Source organism: Triturus cristatus, chromosome 4_1 (genome assembly GCF_964204655.1).
Source record: "Triturus cristatus chromosome 4_1, aTriCri1.1, whole genome shotgun sequence".
NCBI lineage: Eukaryota > Metazoa > Chordata > Amphibia > Caudata > Salamandridae > Triturus > Triturus cristatus.
In genome coordinates this window covers 979,412,906-979,432,457 of record NC_140585.1, presented here as the reverse complement: position 1 = coordinate 979,432,457, position 19,552 = coordinate 979,412,906, and the positions used below count along the sequence as shown (strand labels likewise).

At 44.1% G+C, this 19,552-nt stretch overlaps 1 protein-coding gene across 3 annotated transcripts in view; it reads right to left on the bottom strand.

Moving 5' to 3' along the window:
- SCYL2 (SCY1 like pseudokinase 2) overlaps positions 1-19,552 on the bottom strand; it is a 408,171-nt gene that overhangs the window by 164,130 nt on the left and 224,489 nt on the right. For all 3 annotated transcript variants that reach the window (XM_085653887.1, XM_085653888.1, XM_085653889.1), the window contains one exon: positions 13,031-13,163. In XM_085653887.1, the coding sequence (XP_085510013.1) occupies positions 13,031-13,163 (133 nt within the window). The remainder of the gene's footprint in view (positions 1-13,030; positions 13,164-19,552) is intronic.

Genomic DNA, 19,552 nt, shown 5'->3' with positions numbered 1-19,552 from the left:
ACAGACATCGGTGGCTTGTTTTCAGATTATTATTTACTGAGCTCCAAATTTACTGTTAGAAACGTCCGGCGTTACCCACCCTTCATCCGAAAAAGGCCACTATATCTACTAGTGTTTTTTGTTGTGTTGTTTTAGGAGGGAAGACAGTTGAATGCGTTGTCTGCAGAAGTGACCTACTACGGCCTATACTGAAAGCGAAGCTGTCAGAGTGCGAGACTGGGTTTCACAGTTTTCTTGACTTTTGTGGGTCTTCCAGAGATTTTCTCTCAAGAGCATTCGATAAAAGCAGGGCAAAGCCAAACAAGCATTTGCAATGCAATAGGTCTCGCATTTACGCTAGTTTGAGCTATTGACATTGTAAATGACAATGCCTTTTTTTTCATTTTTTAAAACATAAATAAAAGGCATTGTCATTTAGAATGCCAATAGCTCAAACTCGCGTAAATGCGAGACCTATTGCATTGCAAATGCTTGCTTAAACTTGGGTGAGGGAGATGCTTGCCCCATGCCGCAGTAAGTGCAAATTCAATTAATTTATCAGCTAGGTATTGCCTATAGGACAAGGGTGAGCCAGCGCCCTCTAGTTCGCACCAGATTAGGCTGTGTATAAAAACATGCTGTGCAGGTATAAGTCTGACAGAAGTTTAATAAGCAGCTGCCTCTGGCCCAATAGTGTTTAGTGATGTTAAACTCAAGTCTTACTTGCTATTGTGATGCTCTCTTTGGCAAGCGAAGGGCAGATTGTAGATTTGAGCAACAAGTGTAACCACCATGGTGGCTTCCCTGCCCGAGGCGATTTCGCTTCCATAGGTCAATGCTAGGATGACCTTTGCTTTCAACACCTGGAGAAGAGGGTTTAGACTCAGTCCTAACAATTTCGAAGTGACAGATTAGAGCAAGCATTAAGCTGCGGCCTTTGTTTCTCATGGAGTACAGATGAGATATGAATGATCCTTGGCTGTCCAGGAGAATGCCCAGGTATTTGTATTCACTGCAGTGATGTAACCAGGCACTATTAAGATGCCACCTGCCGTGATGTTTTGTTTTTGGTCTGAATGCAACTGTCTTGGTTCTTGTTTGGTTTATTTCCAACCCGTTCCTTACTGAGTAGGCAGGTAAGATGGATAGTTGATGCTGAAGGCCAATCTTTGTTTGGCTTAGGAGCACAAGGTTGTCTGCGTTTAGCTGGTGAGTCATGCATTGACCTCCCAATTTGGATGGGTGGCAATTTGCTTCATCAAGCGCTTATTGGACCATTCACAAGTGTCATAGGGGAAAATTGCAAAGCACCTTTTGTACCTATCTACAGCAAACAGTGATCTGATGAGAATGACTTGCACATTTCTCAAATACAACAAAAACACATTAAACAGGGCAAAAAAAGACTCCTAAAACAGTATGTTTCCCTTGCAATACTAGGGTACAGAATAAGACTTAGAAATGTTTAGGTACAAAAGACCAATGGCCGCTTTCACAGACATTTAAATTATATTCAACATAAGATGACCAGTCATTCACACAACTCAAGCTATAGACATTCATTTTTTACCTTTTAAATGTGCTGTGGTTAGAGTTTGCATTTGTGCACTGACGTGATGCCGACATGCAATTCTTTAAAACAAGTTGTTCCTTAATTGCTAAACAGATGTACTATTTTAAACAATGATGTACAGTAATATTGGAGTAATCTTCTGACAGTTCTCATGTGATGAATTTAACCTCCCCAAAGTAAGGAGAAATTTCTGTCACCAACCTTATTATTGAGATATATTTCATACCAAACTGGTTAAGGGACAGAAGATCAAACACAGGCTGCAAGTACATGTCACTAATTTAGCTAAGAAACAGAAATTATTTATATGCTCCTCCTCACATCCGTAAGCAGCAAAGAGGTTGAGCGCTTGTGGAAGCGGACTCTTGATCTAATTTAAATTTAGAGTTAACCACTATTCACCTAAGGGCTGTTTCAAGAAATCAAAGGTTAGTGGTAATATCTATGCACTGACACAGGTAAAATACTAGGCTCTCACCTACATTTCTACTGAAGTCATGCAGCAAAGAAGCCTTCTTAATTGGTGATGTTAGGGTGAATCAGTTGTTTCAAAACCACACTTTTGCAACTTGATGAAGTGATTATGTAGTCAGACAATATATAGAATTGCAGAAGTGCAACTCCCACAGCCCGGCTTTAAAAGGGACGATCCAGCTTGAACTGGCAGTCCACATCACCTCTGAACTAAAGCACAGGCAACACCAAACTCCTTTTTTTCAGCCTGTTTTAAGACACATCCTTGAGGAGCAGAACTAGACAGGGATGCCCCCTGTCTTCACTATTGTTTGCTCTGGCCATGGAACCATTAGCCTGTTTGTTAAGGGAACATGCGATTGCATGGGGGTACAGGACTGCAGACATTTCTCAGATAGTCTCTATGTATGCCAATGAAACACTGATTTATTTGAAGGCAGATCCATTGCTCTTTGCAGCGGTTATGTCAGCTCTGGATGATTTTGGTCCTGTATCCAAACTACGGATCAACTGGGGGAAGTCGTGCCTTTTTTCCCACTGTTGTAGATACCCGCACCTATGCATGATCCGGATGTATGCTCACCCCTACCGTGGGCTTATGATACCTTACTTAGGGGTCCATGTCTACCATCTGGAGAAAGACCTGGTGGATGGTAACCTCGGTAAGGCACTCACGTCCTCCCGTCAATCGTTAACCTTCTGGACGCAATTACTGATGTCACCTATGGGTAGGCTATCCATAGCAAAGATGTTCGTACTCCCACACCCCCTTTACTTTCTTCCAGCACTACCAGTGGTATTGAGGAAGCCTTGAGACAACAAATTGCCCCTCTAGTCTGGGGCCCCAAGAGACATGGGGGTGATATTGAGTCGATGACCCGGCATTTGAGATGAGTTTTATTATGCTGCTGCTCAGCTTCAATGGCTGATACAGTGGCTCCATGCTGTTTCTTGCCTTGAAAGAGAAACGCTGGGTTTTGATCTTGGAGTGCACTCCATACTCGGGTGGTTCCTGGGGTGTACCTCTCATCACGTGTTACTAAATAGCACGTGGTAAAGGTAGCTGCATTGTGCTGGAGGAAGTACATTCATTACGCCCGGAGACGAGTCCCATATGCAATCAGGTTACCCCTATGGGAACCACCACTCTGCAGGTCTCTATGGGCTCTCTACTCAGTGGACGACAGCAGATTATACGAAATGGGGAGATTTGGTAGAATAGGGTAAACACCGCACGCTCGAGTATCTGATGGAGGGTGGCAGCCTAAACCCAGGGCAGTTTTAGTATATTCGGCTCTCTGTGATTTGGTCGGTAAAATGTGGGACACCGAGAGAGATTTAACATGAGTAGCTGGCCCACTGGAACTGATGCTGACCACCACAAGCTTGCAACGAGTGATCTCAGTTTTATATCATACACTGAGTCGAGATCCTTTAGATCCAAGCTCCCATGCCCTCAGAGACTGGTGGGCAGGCAAACTGGCCATAGAGTTAATGGGCTCTGTCAGGCAGAGATGTTTTAGTTGCCTTAAAATGATCTTTCAGAATGTTTGACTCCACTTAACGCAATTCAATTATCTGCACAATGAGATGGGTATGAGATGACAGCACGACGTTCTGCCAGGTTGATATTGAGTTTTAAAAAAAATAGAAACTGCTTACTTTGCACTGTTGGTTTTAAATTGGTTTTACTCTGTACTCACTGTGTCACTCTAAACGAAGCTTACCCGCATTCACGGCTCCTCTATCCTGCCACTCCCGGTCCTCGCCGCATTTTGCTATCTGCTGAAGAGGGACGTGGCTCCTCCCCCCCTCACTTGCGCTTTCGGGGGCATCATTAAAAGTCAGCTGGGTGCCCGGCCTCGGTATGAGATGACTGCAAAAACAACAATTGATGGACAGAATGCAGAACAATGTCATACATTCACCCCAGTACAGAGATCTGGGCCTAAATCCATCGTTTTTTTGCTCAACATGCCGTTCCAGTTTGAACCCAGCCATATGCAAATCAGTCTTGACCCTGTGCCTCATGGGAACAGTCCAGCCCGAACTGCCAAGCCAGTTTCTCCCTGGACTGGAAACAAGCATCCTAGGACCGGTTTCGGGGTTTCACCCCTCTTCAGCCAGGATAGCTTGATTCCAGTGGCATGGAGAGCAAGGGACCCACGTCTGGGCATACCCTTCCCTCTCGGGGTGACAAATGCAAAAACAACAATTGATGGACAGAATGCAGAACAATGTCATACATTCACCCCAGTACAGAGATCTGGGCCTAAATCCATCGTTTTTTTGCTCAACATGCCGTTCCAGTTTGAACCCAGCCATATGCAAATCAGTCTTGACCCTGTGCCTCATGGGAACAGTCCAGCCCAAACTGCCAAGCCAGTTTCTCCCTGGACTGGAAACAAGCATCCTAGGACCGGTTTCGGGGTTTCACCCCTCTTCAGCCAGGATAGCTTGATTCCAGTGGCATGGAGAGCAAGGGACCCACGTCTGGGCATACCCTTCCCACTCGGGGTGACAAATGCAAAAACTTCGCCCTAAGTGGGATGGGTATTCCCAGACGTGGGACCCGTGCTCACTACGCCACTGGAGTCAAGCTATCCTGGCTGATGACGGCTGATAGCCAGAAACCGGTCCTAGGATGCTTGATTCCGGTCCAGGGAAGACATGGCTTGGCAGTTCGGGCTGGACTGTTCCCATGAGGCACAGGGTCAAGACTGATTTGCATATGGCCATGTCTAAACTGGGGTGGCGTAGTGGGCAAAAGAACGATGGATTTAACCCAGATCTCTTGACTGGGGGAGAATGTCTGCATTTTCAGCATTCCGTCCATCATTTGTTTGTTGTAACGCTTTTCGCCCTAAGTGGGATGGGTATTCCCAGACGTGGGACCCGTGCTCACTACGCCACTGGAGTCAAGCTATCCTGGCTGATGACGGCTGATAGCCAGAAACCGGTCCTAGGATGCTTGATTCCGGTCCAGGGAAGACATGGCTTGGCAGTTCGGGCTGGACTGTTCCCATGAGGCACAGGGTCAAGACTGATTTGCATATGGCCATGTCTAAACTGGGGTGGCGTAGTGGGCAAAAGAACGATGGATTTAACCCAGATCTCTTGACTGGGGGAGAATGTCTGCATTTTCAGCATTCCGTCCATCATTTGTTTGTTGTAACGCTTTTCGCCCTAAGTGGGATGGGTATTCCCAGACGTGGGACCCGTGCTCACTACGCCACTGGAGTCAAGCTATCCTGGCTGATGACGGCTGATAGCCAGAAACCGGTCCTAGGATGCTTGATTCTGGTCCAGGGAAGACATGGCTTGGCAGTTCGGGCTGGACTGTTCCCATGAGGCACAGGGTCAAGACTGATTTGCATATGGCCATGTCTAAACTGGGGTGGCGTAGTGGGCAAAAGAACGATGGATTTAACCCAGATCTCTTGACTGGGGGAGAATGTCTGCATTTTCAGCATTCCGTCCATCATTTGTTTGTTGTAACGCTTTGCGCCCTAAGTGGGATGGGTATTCCCAGACGTGGGACCCGTGCTCACTACGCCACTGGAGTCAAGCTATTCTGGCTGATGACGGCTGATAGCCAGAAACCGGTCCTAGGATGCTTGATTCCGGTCCAGGGAAGACATGGCTTGGCAGTTCGGGCTGGACTGTTCCCATGAGGCACAGGGTCAAGACTGATTTGCATATGGCCATGTCTAAACTGGGGTGGCGTAGTGGGCAAAAGAACGATGGATTTAACCCAGATCCCTTGACTGGGGGAGAATGTCTGCATTTTCAGCATTCCGTCCATCATTTGGTTGTTGTAACGCTTTTCGCCCTAAGTGGGATGGGTATTCCCAGACGTGGGACCCGTGCTCACTACGCCACTGGAGTCAAGCTATCCTGGCTGATGACGGCTGATAGCCAGAAACCGGTCCTAGGATGCTTGATTCCGGTCCAGGGAAGACATGGCTTGGCAGTTCGGGCTGGACTGTTCCCATGAGGCACAGGGTCAAGACTGATTTGCATATGGCCATGTCTAAACTGGGGTGGCGTAGTGGGCAAAAGAACGATGGATTTAACCCAGATCTCTTGACTGGGGGAGAATGTCTGCATTTTCAGCATTCCGTCCATCATTTGGTTGTTGTATCGGTATGAGATGACAGCGCGCCGTTCTGCCAGGTTGATATTGAGTTTAAAAAAAATAGAAACTGCTTACTTTGCACTGCTGGTTTTAAATTGGTTTTACTCTGTACTCACTGTGTCACTCTAAACGAGGCTTACCCGCATTCACGGCTCCTCTTTCCTGCCGCTCCCGGTCCTCGCCGCATTGTGCTATCTGCTGCAGAGGGACGTGGCTACTCCCCCCTCCCCTCACTTCCGCTACCAGGGGCATCATTAAAAATCAGCTGGGTGCCCGGACGCGCGCAGCGAGCACCGCCGGCGCCACACCGGTGCGCCAAAAGCAAGTCAGTCTGCGCCTGTCCACACCGGGTCGTCGCCGGACACCGGACATGCTGTCAATTTATCTAAAATAATGCATTCTTATGCTCAGACGGAGCTGCTTGCTATCAGGAGGCGTATGACTGAGTGCAAACAACCCAGGTTGTACGGTTTAGAGGGTCCCTTTGTCTGTAGGTGCTGCGGCTTCATTTCCATGATCCCGGCCAAGATCAGCAACCCCCCTCCTCGTAGTTCTACGAGCGTTTTCCATCTCAACTGGTGCTCTCTAGCCAAACACTGTGCTGAACTCCACGACCTCCTGGAAGCTATGTCCCCTGATGTTTTGTTCCTCACTGAGATGTGGCTCTCGGAGGACATGGTAGCAGAGCAGGTAGTCGCACTCCCGGAAGGCTATGCGATTCACACCCTCAACAGGGCTACTAGAGGTGGGGGCATCGCGGTCATTCTTAAAACTGGTTACCCTTGTACTTTTTTAATGCAACCAGTTGCTGATTGTGAATGTGCCCTTTTTAAAATCACCCTCAATCCCAACTATACTATGACGGGCCTATTGATTTATCGACCCCCAGGTCCTTCCAGTGTGTTTAGAGAAGCTCTCACTGAGACTGTCAGCGCCCTGGCGGTCAATGCTTCTAACTTTACAGTCACAGGGGACCTCAACCTACACTTAGACAATCTCTCTGACCCTGAAGTGACAACCTTTCTGGCTGATCTCGCTGCTTGTCAGCTTGATCAACGAGTATTAGGCACCACGCATTCAGCTGGCCACCTAGTGGACCCTATTTTTACAAATTTACTCTCCCTCACCGTTCTACCCCCTATTCCGAAGGGCTGGTCCGACCACTATTTAGTCCCAATGTCCATCCATGGTATTATGCCGGTGCGCAATTTAGCGAAAACCTTTTCTCTTAAATGCCCCTGGCATAAACTGAATTGGGACCAATTCCAAATCCACCTCGCTGCCACCTCTCCAGCCTTCCCGGCTGACCCCAATGAGGCTTATTCGGTCTTTGCTAACTGGATCAATGAGCCCTTGGATGGCCTTATCCTAGCTAAATTGCCCATGAATCATCAATCTAAATCTAATCCATGGTACAATGCAAAATTAGCTGCCTTACATAAAATCTGTGAAAAGCTGGAGAGGACCGGAGATGGGACTTTGACCTGACTTCCAAGGATCTCAACTGTGCTGCGGTAAGGAGATATCATAGGGCCATCCAAGTTGAGCGCTCAGCATTCTACGCCGAGCAAATCAGCAAGCGCACCAACCCGACCAAGAGCATTTTTTCAATAGTTTCAGATCTTAAAACCCAGAAAGATGCCGTAGGTCCACCGATTACATCTGATCTGCAGTGTCCAGATAGGTCCCCTTGAGACATCTTGCAATCATACCAATGGTATTCTTGAGGTTTTCCCCCCTATCACTCAAGATGCTCTACTGACACTCTGTTCTAAAGTAAAGTCGGGCTCTCCTGTTGCTCCTCTGAAGCCAGACTAATTCTGGAAAATTCTACCCACTATCATACTTCCGCTGGAACAGGTGATCAATGGGTCCCTTGGTGCCGCGATCGTGCCTAAGGCTTGGAAACAGGCCAGGGTAATACCGCTGCTCTAAAAACCGTCTCTAGACCCAAAAAGACCAGAAAACGTTTGGCGTATCTCCTTCCTACCTTGGACTGCAAAGATCCCGGAGACCTACATTAATTCTCTTCTAGCAGAATATCTCACCTCTAATCATAGGCTTGATCCCTTTCAAAATGGTTTTCGCCCTGGCCACAGCGTCGAGTCAGCACTTCTGGCCGCGTCTGAACATCTTTGGAAAGCCTTAGACGCAGGGCAAACGTCGGCACTGATCCTTTTGGATCTTAGTGCTGCGTTTGACACGGTGTCCCACGACATTTTGCTAAGTCGTCTGGCGGAGGCTGGAGTCACTGGCTCGGCACTTAAGTGGCTGGCCTCTTTCCTTGCGGACAGGACATTTCAGGTGATAGCCCCCCCTTTTGCCTCTGGCACTCTCTCCATAGGTCAAGGGGTTCCACAGGGCTCTTCCGTGAGCCCTCTGCTTCTCAATCTTTATGTTCAACCTGTGGCCGGAGTAGCCAAGAGCAGAGGGCTGACCATGGTTTCTTATGCCGACGACACACAGTTGATGGTGGCTCTTTCGAGCGACCCTGAGCGGGATGCCATGAGATTTCAGGGTGACCTCGTGGCGGTCGCTGAATGGATGACCTCCAACTTGATGTCAACAAGTTGGAGGTGTTGCTGGTGGGAAAGAACCATGACCGTTGGAACGAGTCCTGGTGGCCTAAGAGTCTAGGCACCGCCCCTGCCCCTAAACCTGAAGTGAAGAACTTAGGGGTTTGGATGGACGCTTCACTCAACTTTCAGACTCAAACCAAAAAGGTGGCAGGAACCTGCATTGGTCTGTTGCTCGGACTCAAACCCATTTTGGGCTTTTTGGATGCCCCTACTAGGCAGATCATCATCCAGGCCCTGATTATGTCAAAACTTGACTACGCCAGTTCATTGTATCTGGGAACCAACAAGTCAGAGATACAAAGGATACAGAGAGTCCAGAATGCGGCCGCAAGAGCTTTACTCGGCCTGCGCAGAGCCTGCTCAGTGACAAGTGCCATTCATCGTCTTCACTGGTTGCCTGTCGCTAGGCGTATTGAGTTCAAGGCACTTTGTATAGCCTTAAAAATACTGAAAGGTGCATCTTGGATTACTGCCATTCAGTGACCTCTTGTATCTCCACTATTAGAAATTCTATCCTACCTTGTGACCCCACTTGTCTCCTTAATGCAGGGGTAATAACCCAAAAAATGAAACAAGTGATGTGATTTCAGGGTTTGGCACTGGTCCTAGCAAAACGGCGTATAGCCATGTCCTGGAAAGCGACATCTGCCCCCTTAATTTCGGCATGGCAGGTGGATCTGGTGCACTGGGCTTTGGCAGAGCTCTCCACTGGGATTGATGCACGTCTTAGGGATGGGAGATGCAATCTCATGGAGTAATGGGTAGATTACATTGACTAACTGAATGATCTGTTATCCCCTAGTGATTGAAATGTTGTGGTTTGAGTGGGTGTCTTAGAGAGATGACTGAACTTCTAGAAAACTTCACATTGCATGACTGTTGGTGTGGGGCGGTGGGAGAGTGTAGCATGCGGGGATGGCAATATTGTGCTTAGTTACTTTGTATGATTTGATTTCCCTTTTAGTTCCTCATTGTTCTCTTAAACAAATGTGACATTGTCTTTTATATGATACTGTATATACACTCATTAGCATGTTAGGATGCTCCTGAGTCCCGATTAGCACTACTGTGATGCATATTTCATTGGATACCATTTAATAACTGAAGTCAAGTTATTTCGGTGTCTGCAAGTTTTTGTTTTGAATAAACTCAATAAAATAGATTTACATAAAAAAATAAAAGCACTTCACTGGGGAATGGTTTAAGTTTATTTGGAAGAAAGAGCTTTGAGAACAATGCCTATGCATACCAATGCCTCTTAAAGCGACTCACTGTGAACAGCAAACAGCGATAGATGGCCTGCCTTACTTGACCTCAATCAGTGATAACTCTGGGCTACATAACAGTCCATCCTTTTTTTCTCACTGCTCCATTCCAGATATGGACAAACTATGCAAGAAAACCATGGTTATGCTTCAAAAGAAACTGTTCAGCCTAAATGCTAGGACATTTAACAGGGATAATTGTACCTCATCACAGAAGTGCTACTCGAGTTCCTATGACGCAGGAAGGTGGGAAACTATGACTGCAGAGAACAAAAAGTGATGGATAGTATGATTCGTATGAATAGATTTTTGCTTACTTTGCCATTCCAGAGAGTGGCTAAATGTCTGCAAATCAGTTTTGCGCTCACTTCAAAATGTGCAGGCTAGCTCAAACTGCTAGGCCACACACCCACTGAATTGATATAAAAGCAACCAAAGACCTATTTCTGCTATTTTGAGCCTCATTACAGAGGATAAACGTCCTATCGGATTGCGGACTGTAAAACCCACCTCAAGGATTACCTATGAGATTCAAGGCCACTCAAACAGAACTACAAAAGGTGGAGTGTTTGAATTATAATGCCATGGAAACCTTTACCTCAGTTCTTTCTTCTATATGCTACAGACATTTGGACTTATGACATCTCAGTTTATCTTTTACAATTTTCTCTTACATGTTTTTGTCTCAATGGTTCTGTGCACCAGAGATAAATTAAGACTGGCACCTGATATCCCTGCCTTAGGAACCAACTTAAGACTTCAAAATACGCTTCTTAGTCAATAGTTAACAGAACAATCCACTTCCCTCAAAGTTCTCCTCCTTCTCTCAATAGAGGCATCAACCTGCCCTTCTATGTCCTTCTCATTGATAGCATTCACTCCCTTCCCATTTTCTCCTCCTCCTGTTTATGTTTGTTGTAGTTAGTCTGAAAACTCAAAGATACGGTTTTAGTTAATGTATCAGACATACAGCAAAGAAGAAGGGGGAATCTTCAATGGAGGTAGAAATGCTTCAGAAGGTTCACATGCTACAAAAATGGTGTGTCTAAAAATAGTGCATTTGCACCTAAAGTGGTTGAGACTAAACAGGGAACAGCAGATCAGGAGAGCTTACAGCCTACTTTGTCAGCCCATTTTTCAGATATTTGAAACTTTGGCCCTCATTACGATGTCGGTCGGATTGCAACTAACAGGTTGTCGTTGCGGTCTGCCCAGCATCTGGTGCTTTGGTCTGTCAGCCACATTATGATGAGCGGTGGTCGGAGGCAGCGTTCAGTGGGAACGACCGACGATTCCGATAAAGGCCATGTTTCTGACAGCCGTGCTGGCGGTCGCATCTTGATACGACGGGTGGGACCTCCAACTCCTTGTCGGGCAGTCCCATTACCACAACGATGTCGGTTGGACGCTCGTCCGACCAGCATCGTAATAAGGGCCTTTGTGGAGGACAAAATGCTCAACTTTGGCAAATAAGAAGGTGGTATAGTTAAATGAGAAATCCACTGCTTTAGACGGGAAAAGAAAGGAAATTGACAACCAAGAGACATAGGTTGGACAGAAAGTGCACATTTAAGCAAAAAAATGAATGAAACAAAGGAAAATAAAAGCCTGCCAAACTGGATTAAGTGCCCTGAAAAGTGAACCAAATGGAACCAGAGTACAGTTTTCAAGGCTAACAATATGGGCAGAAGGAGGGATTTAGTTCTACTCCATGAATCCCCAAGCCAAATATAGACAACAATCCTCTGATTTGTAAAGGTCAGTACTTCAGAGTTAAGTTACTGGCATAAAAAAGTAAGTGTGGAGCGACCTATTATATCACCTCCATTTCTGGCAACTCTGCTGCCTTCTGGAAGGTGGTTAATGGGCGCTTTTACTACGGATTTTGCACACACTCCTGTGATTAGACAGGTGGAACATTACAAAAATACAATTATTGTTGTTGCGTTATATTTTTCCCTTATTGTTTCGATCATGAATATGATCAAACGATCCTCAATTTAGCCTTGTTGAAGTTTTATCAGTCTTAATAAAAAGTCTCTATTATAGGACACCAGGACTTCATCCGGTGTTGTTCGTTTTTTTTAAGTCTACCAAAAAAGTGAGGGCTAGAATGCTGTATCCAAGTCCGTTATATTTTTACACACCCTGCCACCTCATTTTGGACCCTGCTCCAGTCAGAACAGTTGAGCCCAAATAGCCTCCTTGAACAACAAGCAACTTAAGTCTGGTTTCGCCCTGCTTGGTATTCTTTACTTGGGTGTAGGTTGGTCCAGAAGCAAAATGAGCACGGACCCATGTCTGGGCATACCATAGCACTTAGAGCATTGAACTGAAGTATATAAAAAAGTGATGGGTGGAATACTCAAATTAATCAAAGCCACTGCTAATCACTCGGTTCGAACACAAAGCAAGAGACACATAACCCTCTTTCTTCTGAGCTGGTGAAGAAGACCTTAGAACAATGCCTGCATTTAGTTCAACTTTTCGTGTTCAACAGATCAGCTACTGTACACAGACCCATTTACTATTTATATGAACTGACCAGATTTACCTGCAGTTTGAACGCTACAGTTGCTCTTTTCTTTTTCAAACACCTGCACTGGTTTTTGTGCAGAATGTTGGCATTTTGCTTGATTCCTTTGAAGTGGAGTAACCTGCCTCTTCACAAAGGCACAAAAAGGTGCAAGAGTATTGCTGGTAAATGGGATCATCATCCCTAAATCATCTGCTCATTTAGATACCTGTGTACCTATGTAACTGCCTAGTCTCCAACTTTATCTTTGTTCCCTCAACTCGTTTTCCCAAGTGTTCGCTCCAGGTCTTTTAAAACTCTTTTACTGGTTTTGTCTCACTATTATTGCAAGTTGGTATAAAAAAACTCTTGTCCAGGTGAAGCAGGATCCAACACTAAAGGGGCAACTTAGGATACAACACATTATCAATATACATATATTCTATCAGCTGATGGGCATGTGCAGTCAAACATAATAAAATAAGTCAAATAGGAAAACTCAAATACCTAATATTCCCATTAGGACTGCAGGTTCCCGTGACGGAATTTGTTGCAAGATAGGTACTATTTCATCCAGCACAAACCATTTATCCAGGTATTCTAAAATCTTTCCTAAGCACACTAATGAGTTTACACGAACCTGTAAAAAATGAAACAAAAATCAAGTGAAAATTACATTCTAATTTAGTGCAATAGGCCTCTCAATTTTTAACCTACTTGTAGCCTATCAGTAGGGTCAGAATGGGTACCTTAGTTAAATACAGCAACCAAATTCCAGGCTCCCATGTAGACTCTTCCTTTTTTATGTATCTTGGTGCTGCAAGTATATAACAGGAGAAAGGGTCTAACGTTCCAAGCAATGTAGCTGAGGGTTAGGGCGAACTGAATCATTCCCACCAAGATGATATGAAATTGAGGGTGTTATCCAAACAGTTAATACAATGGATGCCCCCATCCAAACACAGAACAGGTTTATGCACTTTTGTAAACAGTGTGCAAATACGGGCTCATGCAATACTTTTCAAGTGACTACAAAATTATCTTGCATGGGTAAACATTTAAACATTGATATTGAAAACACATACCCACATGTGTAGCTAAAATGTACACCACATTTATATATTTATTAAACAAACTTGCAACCTCTTGGTTTAGTAATTACATTTAATAATTCAAATACTATACATTCACAAATAAATAATGTCTCTAAATGGTACATATACTCTTTATGTGGCTTTAATAATGCCTACGACTATCCAAAGTTCCACTTCTCAATAACTTATTTAAACTTTAGTTTCAGCCTCTAGTTTATATAATCACCTTTTTTGTTTAGTAAGTGGGGTGCACATATAATACTGCTGCTTTCCATTTACTAAGGCAAAACAGTATTTTTGTTCTTGTAATTCCTTCTGCAGAAATGCTAGTCAGTCAAAATACTTTATTTCCAAGAAGTAAAATCTCATAGAAACATACACAAATTTAATAAAAATAGGCAATATTTTGTTAATTTGCCTAAAATAACAATTATGAGTAGATCGTGCAACCCCATATCATTACAATTTATGTAATTACAAACATTTACACATTAGAATTTCTAATAAAACAAACATTTCTGCAGAAATGTTTAAGCCCATTGCATTAAAATAAAATGAAGGATTGGCTTTTACGAAGTTTTCAGGAAAAGTATTTCAACTTTCCTTATGAATGATATATTTTTGAACAGCTTACATGAGGAATTACTCTTCTGGCTTCAGATGTCTGCCTGTTGATTACAACAGCTCCGGCATCAAACAAGCACTTTTGATTTCTGCACTGAATAATCAGGGATCACAGGAGATTGCTTTCTCACAGAGCAAGACTGAAAATTCTTTCGACTGAGGGCACCCATCTTTAAAGCTCTGCCAAGCTCTACCAGTCGTTTGGCACTGACCAGTTCAAAACTGTCCCCATTTAAGCTGTGCCCTGACAACCTGGAGTCTTCACAGCACAAATCACTCAAGCATTTAAGCTTTGTACAATGGCCTTAGCAACCTCAAAGCCCACAAATTAGGACAAAATCTGATCTAGTATGATTAACCGACTGCAGCCTACTTCCTGTGAAATAAATGTAGATCTCCCATTTCAAATACAGATTACTTAGCAATGACTAAAATCTTTACAATAGAACACATATGCACATGTTCAGCATGAGCTGCAGATTCTGAAAATACATTCAGATCACTTGAAAAATATACATTGCATTTTTAAACAGCCACAGTACTACCTCATTAGCACAAACTAAGAATTCTGATATATCTGACAGATGAAAATAATTAATTTACAACTGTAAAGAATGAGCATTTTTATGGATGTGACATAAGTAACGATTTGTGTTAAATACCCAACGTGTTATCTTTTTGGTTCTTACTAAGGTGTATATGCTAACATTAGTGCCACTCTTAACTAATTTTCGTTGCAGGTTACCTTCATTTTTAATTCCTCTCGAACATGACTGAAGTATGCAATTCTGAACAAAAGAATTCACCCATTTAGGTAGAATAAACAAACAAGTTATTTACCTTTTGTAATGATCTTTTTGATAGATGCTGTTACCACAGATATTTAGCCTTCAGAACATCCCTGTGGTAGTAGAAACAGCCCTGGTAGAATGAGCTTTTACTTTATTCTTCAAACGGCGTTCCTGCTTTTCTGTGAAACAATTGGATAGCTGCTGTGATCCATCAGGCTATACTAGGTTTGGAAACTGGGAAACCATTGCAAAGGTTTCCATAAGCGACGATAAGCTGGTTCGATTTCCTAAACTGTTGTGTCCTGTGCAAGACAAACTTGAGACATCCTTTAACGTCCAAGGTATGTAAAGATCTTTCAGCCACACCCTGTGGATTTGTAAAGAATGTCCTTAAGACAATCGGTTCATTTAAATGAAAATCCAAAGGAACCTTTGGTATGAATTTAGGATTGGTTCTTAGAACCACACTGTTTTACTTGAATTGCATGAATGGTTCTTTAATTGTGAATGCTTGAATATCACTAACCTTCCCTGCTGACATGAGTGCTAGTAAGAGTGCCGTTTTCCATGTTAAGAATTTTAGGTCTTTGTGAATGGGCTCAAATGGGGCTCTCATTAGTTGCCCAAGTACTATGGTAAGGGGTGCCAAGATGGAGGAGGTGTCTTTACAGGAGAAAACATTCTGAAACTGCTTGATCACTTTGCTAGACCATTGTGAAGGTGATTTATCCATTCTTCTAAATCTTGAGATTGCTGCCGGGTGTACTTCAATAGAAGTGTAAGTCAAGCCTGATTTTGCTAGCAGGCGCAGATACAGAAGAAGTTGCTCCGGTGGTGCTGAAATGGGATGAACTTTTGCCTCCTGACACCACAAATAGAAATGTTGCCATCTAAGCTTGTACGCTGTATTGATAGCATCAGCTCTGGCCCTCACAAGGATCTCTCTGCAACCTTTAGGAATATTCAAGGTCGCAAACTCATTGCATTCAGGAGTCATGGTGAAAAGTGTAAGGATGTTGGGTTCGGCTGAAGTACATGGTTGTGGCTCATGGTCAGTACCGTTTGTATTGGCTCCAATTGAATGTGGGTCTGTTCTGAGAGTAGTAGGAGGTCTGTGAACCAGGGCTGTTTGGGAGCCAACAGAATTATTCGACAAGGTTCCCTCTTCAATTTTCTGAGGAACTTTGGGATCAACGGAATCGGGGAAAAGGCATATGCAAAGACCCCAGATCATCTGAAATGAAACACACTCCCTCAAAACCCCTGCTGTGGGTGCCACTTGCGTAGAACTGGCATTTTCGATTTGCCCTTGTCACACACAGATCTAAGTTTGATGTGCCCCAAACGATTGAAAATGCTGTCCAGAATCTGTTGGTTCAGTTCCCATTCATGACAGCTGGTATTTGTTCTACTCAATGTGTCTGCTAGGACTTTGGTGGTTCCCGGAACTGTTCCACCTTGAGTGTTATTTGATGTTGCAGAGCCCATTTCCAAATTTCATGTGCTTGTTGCGATAGAGCAGGTGACCATGTACCCCCTTGCTTATTTATATAATGCATGCTGGTGGTGTTGTCCGTACAAATTAGTACTGCTGACCCTGTTATCCTGGGCAGAAATTATTGTAGAGCCAATGCTATGGTTTTGTGCTCCAGCACATCTATATGCATTTTAATTTGGAGTTGGTTCATCTTTCCGCTGATGGTTAAATTCTGTAGGTGAGTGCCCCATTCCTCCAGGAACAAGTCTTTGGTGATTACAAATTCGAGAATACAAGGCAGGAATGTTAATCATTTTGAACAGGTTTCTGTTCTGTATCCACCATTGCAAGGATTTTATCATCGTAGGAGTAATCTGAATTACTTCGTAGAACGGCCATTGAACTTGCAACCATTGTCGGTCTAGTTTCTCTTGCAAAGGTCACACCTGAAGGCGGCAATTTGGAATTACTGGAATACTAGGCAATATAATTCCGAGAAGTGACTTATATAGGTGAACTGAAACAGACTTTCTTTTGAGTAACTTTTGTGCTAACCGTTGAATCCGTATTTGACTTTGTTTTGAGAAGAATGCCCTGTCTTGAGTCGTGTGCAGAACCGCTCCCAAGAACATTAAAGTTGTTGAAGGTTTGAGAGAAGATGTCTGCTTGTTGACCGTAAGACTGAGGTAGTTGAAAAGTGCAAGACAGTCTGCAAAGACGCGGTTGCCGTCATCAATAAATCATCAAAGTATGGGAATACCTATAAACCTTTTTGCCTCAAGTAAGCTACCACTGGAGCCAGGCATTTTGTGAAAATACAGGGTGGCAATTTCAATTCGAACAGGAGAACTTTTAATTTGTACTGAGTGCTGGCTATCTTGAATCTCAGGAACTTGCAATGATTTAGGTGAATTGGGAAATGGAAACAAGCATCCTGGAGATAGAATGCCTTCATGTGATCTCAGTGATTGAGAAGATGTAGGATAGCCTGTAGATCAACCATGCAAAGGGATTGCTTTCTGTAATATTTGCTCCGCTTTCGAAGATCTAAGATGGGGCGCCACTCCCCTGACTTCTTTTTTTTCTAATCACAAAGAAACAAGAATAGAACCAGACTCCCCTCTGGGAAACCTGTACATCTTCTATTGCACCCTTGTTGAGAATGGTTGATACTTCTTGCAGGAGCAACCACAGATGGGGAGGAGGTGCCCCTTTCGGGGGGGGATTTAGTGGTTTCTTGATTAATTCTAATGTTTGCCCATATGTGATTAAATCTAACACCCAACTGTCTGTTATTAGGGACCACTATGGTAGATAATTTGAGATTTGGCCCACAATCTGGCTAAGGGTATTGCAGGGGATAAGCGGCACCACTAATTCTTCACAGCTTTCTGGCAGTGTTCCTTCCTTGTGAAGTTGCTTCCTTCTGGGTGCTTGTTTGGTGTACGCTGCTGGTGGTGGCTGTCTGTACTGTTGTTGGGTATATGAAGATCGGTATTGATGTTAAAACTACTGGTATTGGTGCCTAAATGATGGACATCCTCCTCTGTAGGAGTATAGGCCTCTTGCTCCTAGAAGGGGCTGCTTCCTTATTTGTAATGTACCTAATGATCTGGCTGTATCCAAGTCTGTTTGTAGAGCATTGTCCACATGCTTGCCAAACAGTACCTCATGGTTGTATGGAATGCCAAGGATTTTACTTGTAATTTCTGGCCTCAATGATGTTGCCTTCAGCCATCTCTGTCTCCTAAGAACATATGCACCCGTGAGTTGCCTAAATTCACTGGATGACAAGTCTACTGCACAATAAACCATCTCTGGGGACATTCTCTCTCCATCTTGTAATATCTTCGTAGCTTTTCCTCTTGCTTCTTCTGGCAAAAGATCAATGTATGTGGCAACATCTGACCACATTTGTCTATGATAACAGAATAGGATAGCTAACAAATTGGCCGTTCTAACAGTAGGGGCTGCCATGGGGGAGGAGAGTTTCCAAACATTGACCAAGTGTCGGGCATACCCATTCGGTGGCATGAAAATGGGAGTAGAAGGGTTCTTTGAGCGACGCTGGCCAGCTTGCGTTACAAAGGAATCCGTCTTAGGATGGCTAATTAAACATGGCGGCGAATCATCCGGTGCCTTATACTTCTCATCCAGTCTAGGCAACACTGCTGATACTGGGGCTGGATTGTTCAGTCTTAATGCCTTCCTCCCCGAAAAAAAACCAATGATAGGAATTGCCCTGACCGATTTCTTCATAGGCTCCTTAAAGTCATAAAGGAAACAATCCGAATGCTTCGCTGTTAAGGAAAGTTGGAATTTTCTAGCTGCCCTTTCCATTAGGATGTGAAAACCGCCAATGTCGTCCGATGGAGAATTCACTGATTGTAGTACTGGCAGAGATGGTGCCAGAATTAGGTAGTTATCCCATTCATTGTGAACTGATCTAGTGTCTATGATCTTTCCTTCTACTCTATCATCATCCGAGGAAGGTCCTTCATTTGCCTGTGGTTTGTGGTCAGTTACAGATGCAGTAAGAGTACGTGGTGTGCGTATATTAGGCGGTTGAATTTGTGGCGACTGCATTGGTAACCGGAGAAGGCTCTGGAAACCTCCAATAAATTTTGAAGATTATTTACCAGAGCAATTGGAATTTTTACTAAGTCGTCATGGAACTCTTGGCAACCTTAACACAGATACTGGTTCCTGTAATGCTCGGGGTATTCTGTATATTGGCGCAGGCCAGAAGGAATATATTATTCCTCATGATACTCGACATCATCATCCTGTTGACATTTTACATGTATTTTAGGGGGACTACGTGCTGCCCCAAAAGAACCTATGTCCTCTGACTACTCATCATCAAGGCGATGCGCTGGTGGAAAAGGGGGAACTTTACTTAGGGGTATGTGTGCAGGTTGTATTATCTCTGAAGTAATTTTTTCCTTTGTGGAGAGTGCCGGTGACAAAAACATTAGTGGTGATAGCTTCATCGTTGGAGATGGTTTTTTCGTTGCTGCCGCCAGCGGTGGTACCGTTGTCA